Raw genomic sequence first — 17,134 nt, 5'->3', positions numbered from 1 at the left:
TATGACTCTCCTAATATATCTTTCAGATGGCTAAAACATTTAAAAGGTGTATAACAAAAAATCTTCAAAAAGTTAAGGTGAAAGTTATTTACTCAGATCTGATAAATTACCAATTCTATAGAGAAAAAAATAAACAGAAGCTTCCAAGTTCCAGAACCTACTGGGACTCTTGTGGTTCTTGTGGATGCCAGTACAGTGGTACCTCGGGTTAAGTACTTAATTCGTTCCAGAGGTCCGTACTTAACCTGAAACTGTTCTTAACCTGAAGCACCACTTTAGCTAATGGGGCCCCCTGCTGCCGCCGCACCGCCGGAGCACGATTTCTGTTCTCATCCTGAAGTTCTTAACTTGAAGCACTATTTCTGGGTTAGCGGAGTATGTAACCTGAAGCGTATGTAACCTGAAGCGTATGTAACCCGAGGTACCACTGTACTGTATTTAAGGCAACCACCACCCTTGGAGTGCCCAGACCCAGGGCTTTGTTTTTTTACGAGCCTTGCCTCCTCATGCCACCTTCTAGCTGCTGCATAATCAGGGCTGGATTAGCTGTAAAGCAAAATAAGCACGTGTTTAGGGCATCAAGGAAAGGGGGCACCACAGAAATTTTAGTCTTTTAACATGCAAGATTGCATGTTATTGGTTTTCATTATTAGTTCAGCACAGAAGTGGTTCTCAAAGTTTTCTACATGGAAATCACTATGTGCACTCAATGTAAAATTGAAATCTGTGGGAATTCATCCCACTTTTTCCTACATCGAACTTCATTCCATACTGGAAATGCATTATATTTGCAGTCTCCTCAAGTCAATAACCCTTTTTTTGGGGGGGGGGACTTTGTTGCCCTCTTTTTCAGCATCGAACATTTTCGCTCATGTATCCAGAAAGCTATTTTACTTTAAAGGCCAGCACTGCGGTCAGAAGGTGCACAATATAGAAACCAGGTTTGACACAGCACATATTCTACTTTGCTTCTTAAAAACACATTCAGTTTTAATGCTACTTACAGTTGGTGAAATCATAGGGCTTCCCCCCACCGTACAGAATGAACACAATCCAGGGAACTTTTAAGACATCTGTTTTCCCCAACTCGTTGTTACTGTGTAGCTACAGATAGCGATGCTTTGGTACAGTTGCTAACAGCACGGAGAAAACTAAGGAAGGATCCATCGGCATGAATCAGCTAAATGAATCTAACCTCTGTCTCCTAGTCACCATTTTCTTTCTCTCTAAGAGAAAGTATAAAGATGTGCATTGAAGATTTCAGTCAATTAGGGGAGTCAGAGTGGAATAATCCAAAGATCTGCCAAGCCATTATGATCCACTCTTATGAGTTATTCCAGAAATAACACTCTTCTGCAATCAGAAATCTTAAGACTGCTCTTTATGAGTTTAATGAAATAGTTGCATAGCTGCTTCAGTTTTTGAAGCAGCTTTAACTTTACAAATTTGCAAAACTGCTGTGCCATGGGGTATTGAATTTTCTTCGCACCACAGTATATCTACTATGAGCACCTACGGGAGGAAGGGCAGGACATAAATTTAATAAATAAAGTAAATAGTATTAAAACTTCACATTAGTTTTTTAAAAAATCCCCCCAAATATAGAACCTCACCCATCACTCCTAACAACTACCCCCTCAAAAGTGGGATTCACTTACAATTACAAAATTAAACAAACCAGCATAATAAAAACAAGGGGGTAAGAGATGTAGATGCAAGTCAACATAACAAAACAAAAATAACCGCAAAGGGAAGAGAAGTTCAGAAGCTATCAAATAAAAAAAATAAGAAGGTCAACAATAGATCTGGTGATGGTCATAAGAGAGGGATCCAACCAAACCTCCCAGAGGAGGGTGATCCACAGTCTGGGAGCCACAAATGTTCTTGTGTACCTACCAGTCACCCTTCTGAAACTGGCAGAACACAAAGCAGAGTCTCAAATGCTGGGTGCAGTAAGTGGGCAGATTCATAGCAATGCATGCTAGCTATCCCTCGAAAATGTTAAATGTCTTTGCAAAGCCAGATGACAAAGCTGGAATGCATTTAAACCATTATTTCACAATATTGTTTCACCGTGCTCCAAGTCAGCTGTTAGTGAACAAACCATTCCAAGGAATGGAGGAAAAGGAAGGTAAATAACTACAGCTCTATGCTTATAGCTACTCCTTCCTATCCACTACTATAAAACATAAAACCTCTTTGGAATGCACAGCTGTTCTTGCTACATTCCAGTGGTTGCAGCTCTCTATTCTGCACAGACTTCCACATGCACCTTACGAGTATACTAATGAAACTGGATGGAAACCAGCACTGCTTGAACCACACCCAATATTTCCCTATTATGTTAAAATACACCATGTCCAATAATCCAGCGGCATGCACATGCTTTGTGATTTATTTTAAGGAGTTAAAATGAAAAGTACACAAGATCAAATGCTTAGCGGGTGAATACTAGCATGCCACAACTATGCAGTTGTGAAGCAGCACAAGTATTAAGACTGAAATGGCTATTCAGTTACAACTCAGGCTTGTGCAGTCTTCATTCCTAATTGGTTCATCACTCCATGTAATATTAGAAGTAGAGAGCAAGCAAAGCTTAAAGTTTAAAATGGAAATGCCTGCTGATAATTAAGAAAGTGTTCTTTGAAACATAGTGTTGTGGGATAATGAATGGGTATAAATATATTAATCAAAGAATAAATATTGGAATATTGATGACTTTAACATACTAGTCTTTTCCATGGGGCCATTAAAGCCTCATTAAAGCCACTGAATTCAACAGGACTTACTCTCCAAGTAAATGTGTATAGCACTGCAATTATACCTCCTCCTTTCAAGTTATCGTGAAACAGATTGGTAAAAACATGGGGGTAGAAGCCAGTTGATGCACTTATGCTCACTGTAGGGCTTTTGTTCCTTTGGACACCTCCCTTAACAGAAGAAGGGAGGCCTTTTCTGATTTCCCTTGAAACCCCCAGCACAATCTAAAAATAGACTCCAGAGAGTTGAAGAATTCACCAAACAAGGTGGAAGGGTTGTAGAGGAAAAAGTGAATTGGTAAATACCCCCTACTCCTCTTCTGTTATTAGATATGTATGCTACATCAAAAACCCTTTCCATTGGCATCAGCTGGATTCCACCATGAACATTGGTTTAATTCTCCATTAATCCTTCATCAGTTATTTTCCCTTGTTGTTTCTGCTCTTGGACACTTTCACAGATGTAATATGGGGCATGGGTTGGATACAGCAAGACTGCATTTATTGTGGTAGGCATCCTTTTTGCCCTTCTGCTTCAAATGGAAGCATCACACTGGCTCCGCCCCCTGAACAAGCTGCTTACCACTGCATTATGACATTTGGGTTTCTTTGTTGTCATAGCAACCATTAATTAGACATCTCGATTGTTTAACATAAAATACACAATGCCGACACCAGTGCAAAATTTGTTGTTTAACTTCAGCAAGGGTCTTAAACAGCAAGGGTACTATAATCTCATGAAGTGAAACTCTACTTTGTGTATCATGAGGCTTAGGTGCCTCCATCTTACAAGGTTTCACTGCCTATTGTGACTACAGTCACAGAAGCATCCTTGGCTTGGCATTGTAAGGAATGGAAGAACAAAGGCCCACAGAGACAATGAAATGGGCAAATGTACAAGGCAGACTGCATTTCTAACTATGCAGCTAGGATAAACACAGATGCATCCTATAATGGTAATTTTTAGTGTCTTGAAAATGAACCTTGTTTTTAAAAAGATAAATAAATTCTTAGGTGTTTCAGGTTTAAGACAGATTGCTTTCCATGCCTGGAACATTGCTTTCCAGCATTTTGTTCAAATACTGCAGTTCATGAAACATATCCACAACTGCACGCCATAAAGGTGGTGATGAATTAGTCACATGCAATTAAACTGTAATCCGACACAATGACAGATTAAGCGTACAAGTCTAGACCAAAAATATTGTTCCTGGAAAATATTTCCTAGAGTACACCAAATCTTTCCATTCAAAAGATAATATAATCCTGCTTTATTCATTTGAAAAGGAGGATTTGCATTATTTTAGTTCTTGAATGAAGCTATCAAACACACTGGCCACGTTAAGAGTCTTAACAGCCTCTGATCAAAGTGAGACATTTGCTGCAGTGATTTCTCCAATTTCACATCCAATCCGGTGGCTTCAATGCACACACCTGGATCCTTAGAAGTATACACTGAGCTCCACATCTGAAGGTACTTCCCAATTCTACTATTTGCGCTTTACAACTAACATGGAATCTGAAAGGAGACAAACCCTTTGTACATTAGCTTCCCACTGTGCAGAAAGGCACATAGCTTTGAATCAACCACGTGGTGTTTCTTAAAACCTAATCCTAAATTTGGCGTTGTCACCATATATATCCTTAGGATGCATTTTTTTAAAAAAAAAATTACTGAGTTGAATTTATATCCCGCTCTTCCTCCCAAAGGAGCCGAGGGTGGCAAGAGGTGTGCAGATAATACGCAAAGAGGAATGCAGATTCACAAAACATCATCAAGTCAGGATTAGAACAGCACTGCAATAGTGCCACAAGTAGCTAAGCTGCACCAGTGTTTAAAACATTTACATCAGAGTATTATTAAATCAGATTTTATGTTAAATACTTTAGGAATAAAATCTCACCTATCCTCTCTCACTACATTAAAAAAGATGTATCTTCAAACAAATATGAAATTGGCTCATACACTCAGCACAATCTGCATACAGTAGTGTACAATACTGTAAACATACTTTTGAACTTGTGGAACATGGCCATTTAGAAGACTACATCCACATATTTGTTTCACTGTTTTGTAGAAGCCAAAAAAACACAACCCAGAGCCATTTCTTTTTTCTGAATTTCAGGGGGGGGAATGCAATCGCCAGTTATAGTTTCTGCTACAAAATCTGATGCAATGCTGAAAGAAAATGAATGAAATTACAGCAAAAGAAAACAAACAGCAGTGTGATCCAGGCCAGGCCAAAATACTATGAAGTGCAAGACACACAAAAATAATCAGAATGTCATTGGTGATAGCCAGTCCTGGCATTCTACAGGATCCAAGAAGTAGCTCATTATAAGCTTGCCTATATTGCTACTTATTTTTTATAAGAAAATAAGTTTTTGTTCAAGTTCTACAGTTACGGAGAGGCTGTTTTTCCTCCTACCCAAGTATTCTGTGTTTATCCTTACCTGAACAGGTCTCCTCTAAGAGTAAGGCTGAAGTCTATGCATACAACAGACTAAGATGGTAGAACTGACTCTACCTCTTCAGACTTCAGGAGCAGACTCACACTGCTTCCCTACATTAAAGAAATCCCCTGCAAGTAGAAAGTCTACACAGCAGGAAGTATATCTAAAATAAATCTGAAGATTATTTTGAAAGGGAAGACCCCTGCCTGAAGCAATGCAGCCCATTTCTACTGCCTAATTCTGCTGCATGTGTACATTGGGGCTAATTCCTTGTGACTAGGAGAACAGTCCTAATCCAAGGCTGGGGTAGAATGGAGCAGCAGGCTCCTCCATTGATAGGATCAAGCTTTGATTTTTGCCCTGCCAGCTGCAGACTAGCACCGAGGCCTGGATTCATCTCCCCCTCAGGTATGAACCAGCTTTGAATCAAACAGAGCCAACACTATAGCACACCACCACCCTGCCCTAAAATATCTGCTTTTGAGGTCTTATGACAGCTGCTGCAGGGACTGATGCTGTCAGCAGTAGCATCACCACACTTTAAGCAGGTGCAGCAGGGACAACTGCAGCAATGAAGCCAGCACCCCAATAATTCCTTTTCAGCAATGTGTATCAGGGGTTATGATTGCTCTACCCCTAACTAAGTGGGACTAGAGTCCAGGCATGGCCAAACCTGGCCCTCCAGATGTTTTGGAACTACAATCCCCATCATCCCTGACCACTGGTCCTGTTAGCTAGGGATGATGGGAGTTGTAGTCCCAAAACATCTGGAGGGCCAAGTTTGGCCATGCCTGGACTAGACCAAAACAAGCAAGTTCAGCTTGATAAACACCCCGACACTTTCCAACAAGGGAGTGAGATTCCTAAACATTTTGGCAAGACCTTTCAGAAGGTCACTTCAGCTTACGGGCAGGTTCACTAAGCTCCGTGGGTAGACTTAAGAGTTACTAAATTTTATCCTGAGTGTGAGTGAAGACTTGCTAGCATGTTATTTATAAACTTGAGCATACAGACAACCCAGGCAAGTGTTAGTCACTTAACACAACACTTTCCCTCCTTACATGCGTCTTATGAAGGGAACTGGGTCAGGAAAGGCATGCGAACACACAAGCTTGCAGAAGAGCCAGTCTGAGACTGAACTCTCGGTCTCCGTCTCCGTCTCTCTCTCTAACCCAGAATGTGTTTAATTTATATTTATATCAGGGTCCTAACTAACAAAATGAATTTCAATAGGGACAAAGGTAAGGTTCTACACTTGGGCAGGAAGAACCAGGTGCACAAATATAAGATGGAGGACACCTGGCTTGCCAATAGTACATGTGGAAAGGATCTAGGAGACCATAAGCCTAACATGATGCAGCAGCAAAAAAAATACTAATGCCATGGATGGCCATTAAGTACTATTTGCTTATTCAAATTTCCATGTCAATCTATAACCACTTAAGCACTCTGACCAATTATTTTAAATGTAACTACTATGGCAGAGTTACAATTATTTTAAATGTAATTGATATGCAGAGTTACAGTTTAGGCAAAAGTGCTAACCCCAGTTACCTGAGAGTAAGCACCATTCAATTCAGTGGGGCTTTCTTTGCGCTATTATTTTATTGCACAAAAGGGAGTATATGAGGAAAATGTAGAACTCTGCAAAAATGTTTGTCCAGAAACAGAACCCATGTGCAAAATAGGATACACAGCATAGCTGTTTACAAGGCTTTTTGCCCAACTAGGAATATTTCCAGGGAATTAAATCCCCCGGAGTTCAATGAGACTTACTTCCTTGCAAGCATGTTTGAATTACAGACTATGGCTGTGACCCCATGTTTATATCCACTGTGTGGTGTTATTTTTAACAGAAGAGCCACAAATAATTCTATCTACATGAACACACATTATCCAAAAGGCTTGTTTTGCCATAGGGGGAAATAATAGTTTAATGAATTAAACTGAAATCATGCTCCATTATGCCAGTAAGGTTTTTTACATTCTTCTATGCTGTTTATGGGTAAAGACAGAAAAATAAAACCTACCCCGCACATCTGGAGAGAATCGAGCCGAATGGCGAGACACAAAAAGCTTAAGTTCTTGATCCAAGTTGCATTCAATGAGGTTTGTGTCCCATGACCGGATCCCTAAAAACCAAGATAAATAAAATACATGTAATTATTGGATACAAACAGATTGCGTGTTTCTGAATTTTCTTTTAATAAAATCTGTGCCCTGTCTGAATACTCTATGCTCTTAAAAGCCACATGGTGATTAAAAATAAATAAATTATCTGCTCTCATTTTCCAGGACCCCATCCTGGAAAATGAGAGCAGAGGCTCGACAACCATATGTCAGGAGTGCTCTGATGGTGTTTCCTGCTTGGCAGGGGGTTGGACTCGATGGCCCTTGTGGTCTCTTCCAACTCTATGATTCTATGATTCTATGATTCTATGATTCTATGATTCTATGATTCTATCCATCACCATGCTGAGCATTTTCTAGTTCTTCTGAATACAGTACAGTAGTTGTTGGATGAATTTCTGCTCAAGGCCTTGTAAACACAACTTTTAGACCTGTTACTAGTTTGGTTATTATGTAGCAGGATTACGGGGTGACAACTGATAATATTTTCAAATCTGTTTACAACATAGTTAATTTGGAATGGTTTTTTGTTTTTGTTTTTACTCATTCTGCATGCATAAAATTCTTGTAACTTCTTCCTAGTAACTTTTTTTTGTAACATTTTATTTTCAGTAAATTCAGTAAATTAGTTTTGCTTATGCACCTGAAACTTTGCTTATGCAGCTTAAATAAGATGTAACATACAAAATACAAAACTTCCCTCATTGAAAAATACTGCTTACAGATACAATACAATGGACAAATCTGTTATTCTTGGGTCAGCTGAGACCACATTTCTTTCCTCACAATCACTAATTTGAATTACATTGCCCACTTCTTTATGTATAAATACAATGGAAGAGTGAAATTCATTTATTAGTCTTTAGCCATATATGAAAGTGTGGCTAAAACTCAAAAAGGGGCGACTAATTTTGAATAGGCCACATTTAGTTGGTGTCTTTCACACTTTCATTTATTACCCATATGACTCAAAATCCAAATTCCTATCACAAGAAGGAACATTATTTTTCATTTCTTCTCACAACAGCAACCTTGTCAAGCTCTTGTTAACCACACTGCAGTTTACAAAGAAAAGCATGAACCATAGCGCTATAAATAGTAGCAGTAATAGCAAGTACACCAGTGTGCCAATCTACCCTTTTGTTCTGGGCTTTCCATAATAAATGGGATTATTGGGTTACATAGTTTGTGCTTGGAAGAGGGCCTTCAGCTAGCTAGCTATTTGATTCCCAAGCAAAAGTGCCTGGGGTTGGTGGACAGGGAGTGTTTTGAATGGGCCCCCTCTGGCAACCAGCCTATCTCCTGCACCAGTACTATCAGACAGACAGATGGGCAGGCAGGCAGACAGACAGACAAGACCAGGCACCATAGGGCTGTAAGTAGTAGCCTGAACACTGTCAACTAGCGCCACAGCCTGACAGCTCCTTCTAGGCTGGTTTGGCAGTCTTGTTTAGGGAAGCTTTTAATGTTTAATAGATTATTGTATTTTAATATTCTGCTGGAAGCCGCCCAGAGTGGCTGGGGAAACCCAGCCAGATGGGCGGGGTATAAATAAATTATATTATTATTATTAGGCAGTCTTAAGTCATTCCATTGGGTAGCACACCTGCTTTTCCATCCTTTGCATTTGCTTTGCCTCAGCCTGCACTGCTTCACCTTGCTCCACTCCATCATTATATTTGATGAAGTGAAGTAAGGTGAATTTGACTTCCATCCTGTGTGCGACTAAAACTCTCATCCCTGCCTCTGATCTGGTACCTCATCCCTAGCCCTCCATCCATGTTTTCTGGCTTTAGCCCTCATTTCCATCTCAGATCCAGACTCTGTGGCAACTTGTGACAAGCCCAAAGCCTAACAACTTTCTTTATGCAGGCAATCACATCAGTGGATGCTAGTCTTTGTTTGAGGCCTGTATGTATGAGGCCCTCTTTTTCTAGTGAAGAAATCGCTCACGTTCCCCTTTGTAGGACTCCAATCTCTCCTGTACATACCATCCGGACCAGCCCATCCAGGAGGTCAGGTGAGCAGTCGCAGACCTTGGGGTTTCGAATTTCAGTGGCACCCTGTGCAATACCAAAATTCGGTGCCCCAAACCATCTCTCACCTTCCATTCTACATAACAGTTGTGGTGCCCCTATGGCAACACACCCAGTATGACCAAACAGGTCATGCTCACCTAAATCCACCTATGAGGTGAGGCGGCAGGATCCAAAGGGGCAGTAGATCCCAATTTAGATCTTTATTTCCCTCTTACTCCTGATGTAGATGTTCACTCACCCCCAGATTAATGTGCTGCACTAAAACTTTTAAACCAAAGTGCACTTTAAAAAAGAAAAAGAACAGAATTTTACTGTTTGCTTGGGAAAGGCTTCCCTGTGATACAGGGCTCTACAAGACACAAATACTAAATGTTAAATGCACATAATAATCAAAGACAGTTTTAGGATTGTAACTATATATTTAAAAAAGCCTGCAAGCAGTAGTTCTACATGGCAGAATAAGCAGAGATGTCTTGAAAAGCAAGTCCAAACTAGTTGCTATGTCATATTTCAAAAGGTCACTTGCCTGTTTTCAGAGGGAGGAAGTCAAAACAAAACCAAAGTATAGAAGAAAGTTAAAGAAACTCTAAATGGTTAAATTTTTTGTCTGATGTTAAAAAAAAAGCAGTAGAATCTAGAAGATTGTGCTTATATACTTGTGTAAACATGTGCATAAGAAGCATTTAATATGGGAATGGGGATCCTGTGAACCTACAGATATTGGTGGAGTACAACTCCCATAAAACACAACCACTGGCTATGCCAGATGGGTTGGTGGGAGTTTGGGTTCAACAGCATCTGGAGGACCACAAGTTTATCATCCCTCATATATGGAGCTTGAAACCATGGAATGGTTTTCTAAAAATAGGGGAGCTTTACAGCACAGTAATATTAGAATGGGTGAATACTGCTAGTTGGAATTAAATGCTAGTTTATATTTAAAAAATGTACCGTACTATGATGCGGCTAAGGAGACATCATTTCAAGGGACCTAGCTAATCATATAAAGCTTTTAAAAGTTATGTGAGAGCAGTTTTAAATTCCAGCATTTTCTAGCTTACATTCAAAATGCTTGCAATAGCAACAAAATCTCACTAGGCAAAAAAAAGAAAGAAAGTCTAGTTTTCCTCTTAATACGGTTTTTGGGAGTAGTGGTTATTTTATGTGCAGTAAAATAGAGTCACTCCAATGGTGATTCTGTACCACCAATGACATTTACAGTTGCTTGATCCTTCTGTTGCACATGATCTTGGCAAAAAAGGGGGGGAGGATGTCTTAGACAATTTTCACACAGTCCTTATCTAATTTTAAAACAATCAGCTTGTCAAACAGATTAAAAATGCCAGATATAAATGCATATATATTTTAAGTGCATTTATATGTTCTAGAACTCTCCATAAGTGTTACATACAATGGTTAAACAAACTTTGAGGCATACTGAAATACTTAACAGATGTGTTTTAGATGGAAAGAAATACTTAATGAAATTTGCTGATAATCCCTGATGAATCACTATCTGGCTATTGCAAAAACTTATGAGATTTATATAGGATGAAAAATTAATCTGCTGTATTTTTGTTGGATAGGTTTACTAAATGTGTCAGTCATATAAGCTAAATCATGTTCCCAACCATTTAGGGCACTGGAGTTTCTGAATTCAATTTTTGCTGAAAAGCCTACATCATTTAAATTAGAATGGACCTTCATCCCTGTTCCTTGTGGAAACTTCCAAGATTCAGTAATGACCACTAGTGTCAGAGTCCAAAAGGGGGGGAAAGGCAGATTCACACTTTGAACTGACTCATAACATCTTCCTCAACCAAATGCAAAACTGTCTCCACTGAAAAGTATAAGGAGAAAGGAAGACTGAGCCTGCAATAGGAATATAGATAATACTAGGTCAAACTATTTGTCCTTCTAACCCAGAACTGTCTGCGTGCTCACTTACCCAATTTCAACTAGAGATGCTACAGATTAGACATAGGACATTTGTTCACAAAACATCTGCTGTACCACCAAACTACAATCCTTCCCCTAAAGAAAGAAAAAATCCCTGCAAGGTGTGGTGCCCAGGATATGTCCAGGAACAGAGCCTAGGATTTCTTGCACTGAAAGCAATAATCATACTCTCCATCCCAGAGACCAAGAAGCCTGAGCTTACTGATCTGTGACCTGTATCACACATGCATATCACCTATCTCTTCCATACTTAGCGGCTGATGAATATGCCATGTATAAACCATGCCTTAGGGGACGCGGGTGGCGCTGTGGTCTAAACCACAGAACCTAGGGCTTGCCGATCAGAAGGTTGGCGGTTCAAATCCCCGCGATGGGATGAGCTCCTGTTGCTCAGTCCCTGTTCCTGCCAACCTAGCAGTTCAAAAGCACGTCAAAGTGCAAGTAGATAAATAGGTACTGCTCCAGCAGGAAGGTAAACGGTGTTTCCGTGCGCTGCTCTGGTTTTGCCAGAAGCGGCTTAGTCATGCTGGCCACATGACCTGGAAGCTGTACGCCGGTTCCCTCGGCCAGTAAAGCGAGATGAGCACCGCAACCCCAGTCGTCCGTGACTGGACCTTATGGTCAGGGATACCTTTACCTTTACCTTTTAAACTGTGCCTTACACTTGAAGGTTAGAATAAAGCTGCAATCCTACAGTTATGCATATAGCCCCCATCAAAGTCAACAAGAGGATGAAAAACTTCACCAAGCAGATAGTTTTCAATGACATTTATTCTCAGTGTCATTGTATACAGCCAGAGATTCAAAAGTAACAAAAAGAAATAGTATTACTTTGTGACAGTTCTTTGTTCAATCCAGTACAGGGAAATATCAAAGAGAGGATGTTTTGACCCAGTTGCTTAGTGTAGAGATACAGATATGATTTCTGCTTTGAATCTGACCTTCATTTCCTTGCAGATTTTTACTGCTCTTCCATAGAGTATATTCAGAATTTGTTTAATGCAACATAATAATACAGTGTTCATATTTCATGGTCTCCAGATATCACAAGCATTTCATTGTGAGCAACATTCAGTATCATTTGTCATGTGGTTAAGATTGAATTGAGATATATATATATATATGTATGTGTGTGTGTATATATATATATATACTGTATTATTATGTTGCATTAAACAAATATATCTATATATCTCTCTCTATATATATATATTCTTGTGGGGGTCATACTTGCAATGATCATTCATGATCAGACCACTTGAAGATGGGCCATCACAGCACAAAGCATTAGGTAGCCAAATTGAGTGATTTGCCTTCTGCTGTTAAAAAATAAACTCCAGCCATATATCATTTGTCTATCATGCAGTATCGTTGAAGCAAACTGGGAATTGTGTGGATCAAAGCCAGGACTATGTCTTGAAAATAAAACGTCGTAACTTATTAACAATCCATTGCCAGCCATCCTCAATACAGCTCCATGATTCAGCAGTTCTGACAGAAACATGAAAGAAACAACACAAAATTCACTAATACAGGGGAAATCTGGAAAAATATATATAGTCTGCTGTTATTAATGTGAGTGACCAATGGAATTCCAATTGAGATCAAGTTATTTTCTTCTGTGAGAAGAGTAGAAGGCCTTACAGCAGACCCCCCCCCCTCCATTAGCAACCAGGGCACACCCACAAATCTTGAGTTTCGTACAGATCCTAGAGTCAGTCTTTTACATATTGAAAAAGGGTAGCCAGTGAATTAAAACAAATAGCTTATGGAGATTATTAAATGATGCTGGACAAAGTCCCTCTTGACAATATTTAGAACAAAAACCAAATCTTCATCCTCCGGATCATTCAGGATAAACCTTTAATAAGTCATCAGTACATGAAGTCTCAGATTTCTCTGCAGTGAGTCTCATTAATCTCATTAACCCAGCATCTTCAAGGGTGGAGCCCAAGGCACAAAACTGAGAGCACAGGTAAGTTACGTGAAATACTGAGGCCCTTGCTGGGAATGCATATTTCAAGTGAGAACTTAATATGTCCACTCATTAACTATATAATCAAGCTCCACAGAAAAAGAAAAATCTGCATCCTTCCCCAAACCAGGTTCAGCATAAAATCATTAATAAGAGAGACCCTGGATTTCTAAAAATAGCATGTATTGCTCTCAATCCAGCTTTTTAAAAGTAGGCATTGTTTCTAAGGAGCTACAACCAAACAATAAAGCAAGTGGGGGAGGGGAAAATGGTGCAGGAAGAAAACTTATTTCTTCTGGGGCAATGTGAGCAAGTTGGCATTAGATGCCTTGAGAGCACAACACACATCCATTTACTATATCAATTATTCATAACTTTAAGTAAGTAACAGCTAGTTCAGGCTTAAGCTAAAACTTCAGATAAGGCTAAAAAGAAAATAACCAGAGCAGTCTAAAACAAAGACTTTCATTCTGAGCAAGTGTCAGATAAAACAGGTCAATTTATCAAAATAGCCACCAATGCAGGCAGTCCCATCTTCGCTACAATGTGGATTTGAGAAAAGATGCACAAAGAAATTATGGATTCGAACCACTTGTAGGGAGTGAAGCAACAATAGGAACCAACTGGAGCCCTCCATCTGCTGAACCACACCTATATAGCAAGAATGTAATCAAGGCACTGCCTAAGGGTTCTTTGAAAATGGCAGATTCCTGAAATCCCTTGTTCTCTCCCAGATAAAGCCAAAACCCACTAAAAAAAGAAATGCATTTACTCAAAAACTTAATATTACTAAGGACTTGTATGAAACCTATGAATACAGCCTTTTAACACTTGTGTATCATTTATCCCATTTGCAGTGCACAACTGCATCCCCCAGAATGACACAATGCAGAGCATTATATTTAAGATCATCTATAAGAAATCCACTTGTTTCGGCTAGTATTCCAATGTGACTTTTATAAAATAAAAGTTAACAATACAGTTCTATAGCTGGGCAACGTCTGTAGTTGACCAATGACAAGATGTAACAGGGAAAGTGCTCAATATTTTATAACCAGAGCTTCTGTCCTTTATTGTTACTGGTGTTTTTCTTGGAAAAAATCTTTCTGAAGTCTCAGTTTTGTTCTAAGGTTCCTGAAACAAACCGCAGGATACTTATGGCTTAAAGTTAGAAACAAAGGAAGCTGCAGCAGCATCTCTTGTCAGGAGCTGCACCTTTTGCAGCACAAGAGATCTCCAAATCTTTTTTGCTTCAATTTGCAGCCAGCAAAGCCTGTCTACTTTCCGATGCTTATTTAATGCATTTTTCTTTTTCTCCTTGACTGTGTAAACGCCCTTTGTCCGCTATGGGCTGCCATAGGGACCGCACTGCGGACTGCACCACGCCCACAAGCCGGTATCTCTGGGCAGACTCCCCAGCAGCAGCACCAAGAGGCGAGAAAGAGAAAGCAAAGGAGGGACTGTTGCTGGCTCTGCAAAAGACCTGAACGACCTCTGCTCTGCCCAGCTAGTTGGGGAGGGTGTCTAATGACAATGTTGGGAGCGAGAAGGCGGAATGACTCACAGAAGGAAAAAGTGGCGCAAACTCAAGATCAACTGCTTTCAGAGGATGGGAGGAGGGGGTGATATCCCCTTCCCACCTTCCTTGTGCCAATTGGCGCAGCTAAATGCAAAAAGCCAGAATTGCAGATCTTTGGAGAGGGGAATCAAAGAGCCTGTCTCCCCCCTACTCTGTTGCTGCTGCAGGATTCTCAAGAGCCATGAGCATCTCAAGGCATCGCTATAAAGTGAGACACAACCTTGGACACCCACCCGCCTGCCCAAGAAAGAAATCCCCACTGGATTCCTGCAATGCCTCCTTCTTACATGTTCTGCAATACAGGAGCCGATTTAGAGACTCTTGTTTGATGAGTGCATATGTTGTACAAGCTTCCCCAACCACGACAGAGAAGGCGGTGGTGGTGGTGGGGAATCAACTTTTCTCTGACTGTATTTCAGGGCTGTTGTTTTGTTGGTTTGCTGTCAAAGTCAGCTATGGTTAAAAACAAAGCCATTAATTATAAGGGAGCCATTTCTTCCATCTCGCCCCCCCCCCTCCCCAGCGCGCGCGCCACCTCCACCCAAGAACTGCAGCCAGCCAGTGGAGAAAACACACCCTTCCGCGATTCCAGCTGCAGCTTCTTTCAATCCATGCGCAATGCAACTCCGAGAAGAGTCTGAAACGGAGTCAGAAGAGGCTGGGTAGGAAACCGAGGCTGATGGAGATCGCTGCCAACTCTAGAGCCGCAGTTCTAGACGGAGGAGCATCCTCGCCCCCTCCCAATACACACACACACACATGGGGGGGTGGGGGTGGAGAGGGAGTGGTTGCATCAATTTCCCCTTTCTCGACCCTCTCTCTGTCTGGACCATGAAGTCAGCCCAGTGAAACCCCGCACCGATTTCAACCTCGGACGACAATGAGCAGCAGCTCCGACGGGGAGGCGGCTGCGCCAAGGTTAGCTGCACAGTCCGGGGCTGCGATGGCGCAGAAACCCCCTCTCGCTGCGGGAGCCGGGACTTTTCGCGCCACGCAACCTGTAGGTCGCCTCTCCAGCCCTTTCCCTCCCCACCCCACCCGACTGGCCGCCCCTGGAGAGACGGAGGGCGGCAGCTGAAGTATCTCTTCGCCTGGCTCCTGAGGGAGAGAGAGGGAGGGAGGAGGAGGGGGGGTGCCTGGCGGCGCCGCCTTACCTCGCTCGATATTGCCTATGGCTCTCCTCAGATGCTCCTCGGTGACCAGCTCGCCTATAACGACCAGGAGGTAGAATTTGCTGTCGAGAAAGCGGTGCGACAGGCTGGGCGAGGGGGGCACCGCGTTGGGGAGGCTACAAGACGGCTCCGTCTCCGCTTCCAGCACCACCGTCGCCATCCTGGCAAAGCCCCTCTCCTCCTCCTCCTCCTCGCCTTTTCTCCCCTCAGGCAGCGGCGACGAGAGAGGAGAGGCGGCGGGACGAAAAGGCTTTTAGTTCCAAAGAGGCGCCTCCTTCCCTCGCGAGGGGCGGGAAAAAAACAGCCACAAAACCGCGCGCTCCAGAGGCACCACCGCGCTCCAGGCAGCCGGGCGAGTGAGTGAGGGAGGGCGGGGAGGCGGCGGCGCTTTTATACCGAGACAGTGCGGGGCTGGGACCTGGCGAGGAGGAGGAGGAGGGAGGCGTCGGCGGAGGAGGAGGAGGAGGGGACCCGGCACAGCCACGCGCGCTGCCTTGCTCGCTTGCTGCTGCTGCTGCTTCGCCAGCATCCAGCCCAGGCAGCTGATGTCATCTGCAGCAAATCATTCCCATCGCTGCCTCCGGAAGCAGAAAGGACGAGGTGGGCGAACAATGCCCGGGCGAGTAGACCGGGGGGCAAAGGAGGCCCGGCCTTGGCAGGCCCAGCCCTCGGGCTCCAGGGTCCCAAGGTGAACCTGCCCGTCACTTTCGACCCGAGCCGGTGCATTTCTTTGCTCAGAAGTGTCCAAGGAGGCTTGGAGCGCGCGCGGAGGCGATGGAGACCAACACGCCCCGAAGTCAAGGGAAGGGAAGGCCAAGCCAGCAGGAGAGCCTTTTCTCCTTAGCGGACCCCGAAGAGAATAGGTCGGGGAAGAGGGTGCCTAAGGTCAGGCACGTGGTGTTGGATGTGCCAGGTGCCAGGCTGTTTTGGTTTTCCTTTGTAACCCAGGGACATTACATTTGCACTGTGGAGAAAGTGACTACAGGTGTGTGTTCTTCTCCTTCTCTCTTTGGTGATGCTAGATCAGGGGTCAGCCACCTTTGGTGGGCCGGACTATATTTTTTTTG

The 17,134-nt window shown here is 42.3% G+C and overlaps 1 protein-coding gene across 1 annotated transcript in view; it reads right to left on the bottom strand.

The window, feature by feature from the left end:
- The window catches only part of MAP1B (microtubule associated protein 1B), a 70,130-nt gene extending 53,545 nt beyond the window's left edge, over positions 1-16,585 (bottom strand). Inside the window, exons 1-2 of the mRNA XM_081212466.1 lie at positions 16,050-16,585; positions 7,244-7,345 (exon numbers count right to left, since the gene is read on the bottom strand). Of these exons, the coding sequence (XP_081068592.1) occupies positions 7,244-7,345; positions 16,050-16,227 (280 nt within the window). The 5' untranslated portion in view covers positions 16,228-16,585. The remainder of the gene's footprint in view (positions 1-7,243; positions 7,346-16,049) is intronic.
- Positions 16,586-17,134: the final 549 nt, after the last annotated feature.

Source organism: Podarcis bocagei (genome assembly GCF_964188305.1).
Source record: "Podarcis bocagei genome assembly, chromosome: 11".
Classification (NCBI taxonomy): Eukaryota; Metazoa; Chordata; class Lepidosauria; order Squamata; family Lacertidae; genus Podarcis; species Podarcis bocagei.
Note: the sequence above shows the minus strand (reverse complement) of the source record. Positions and strands in the feature narration are given on the sequence as shown.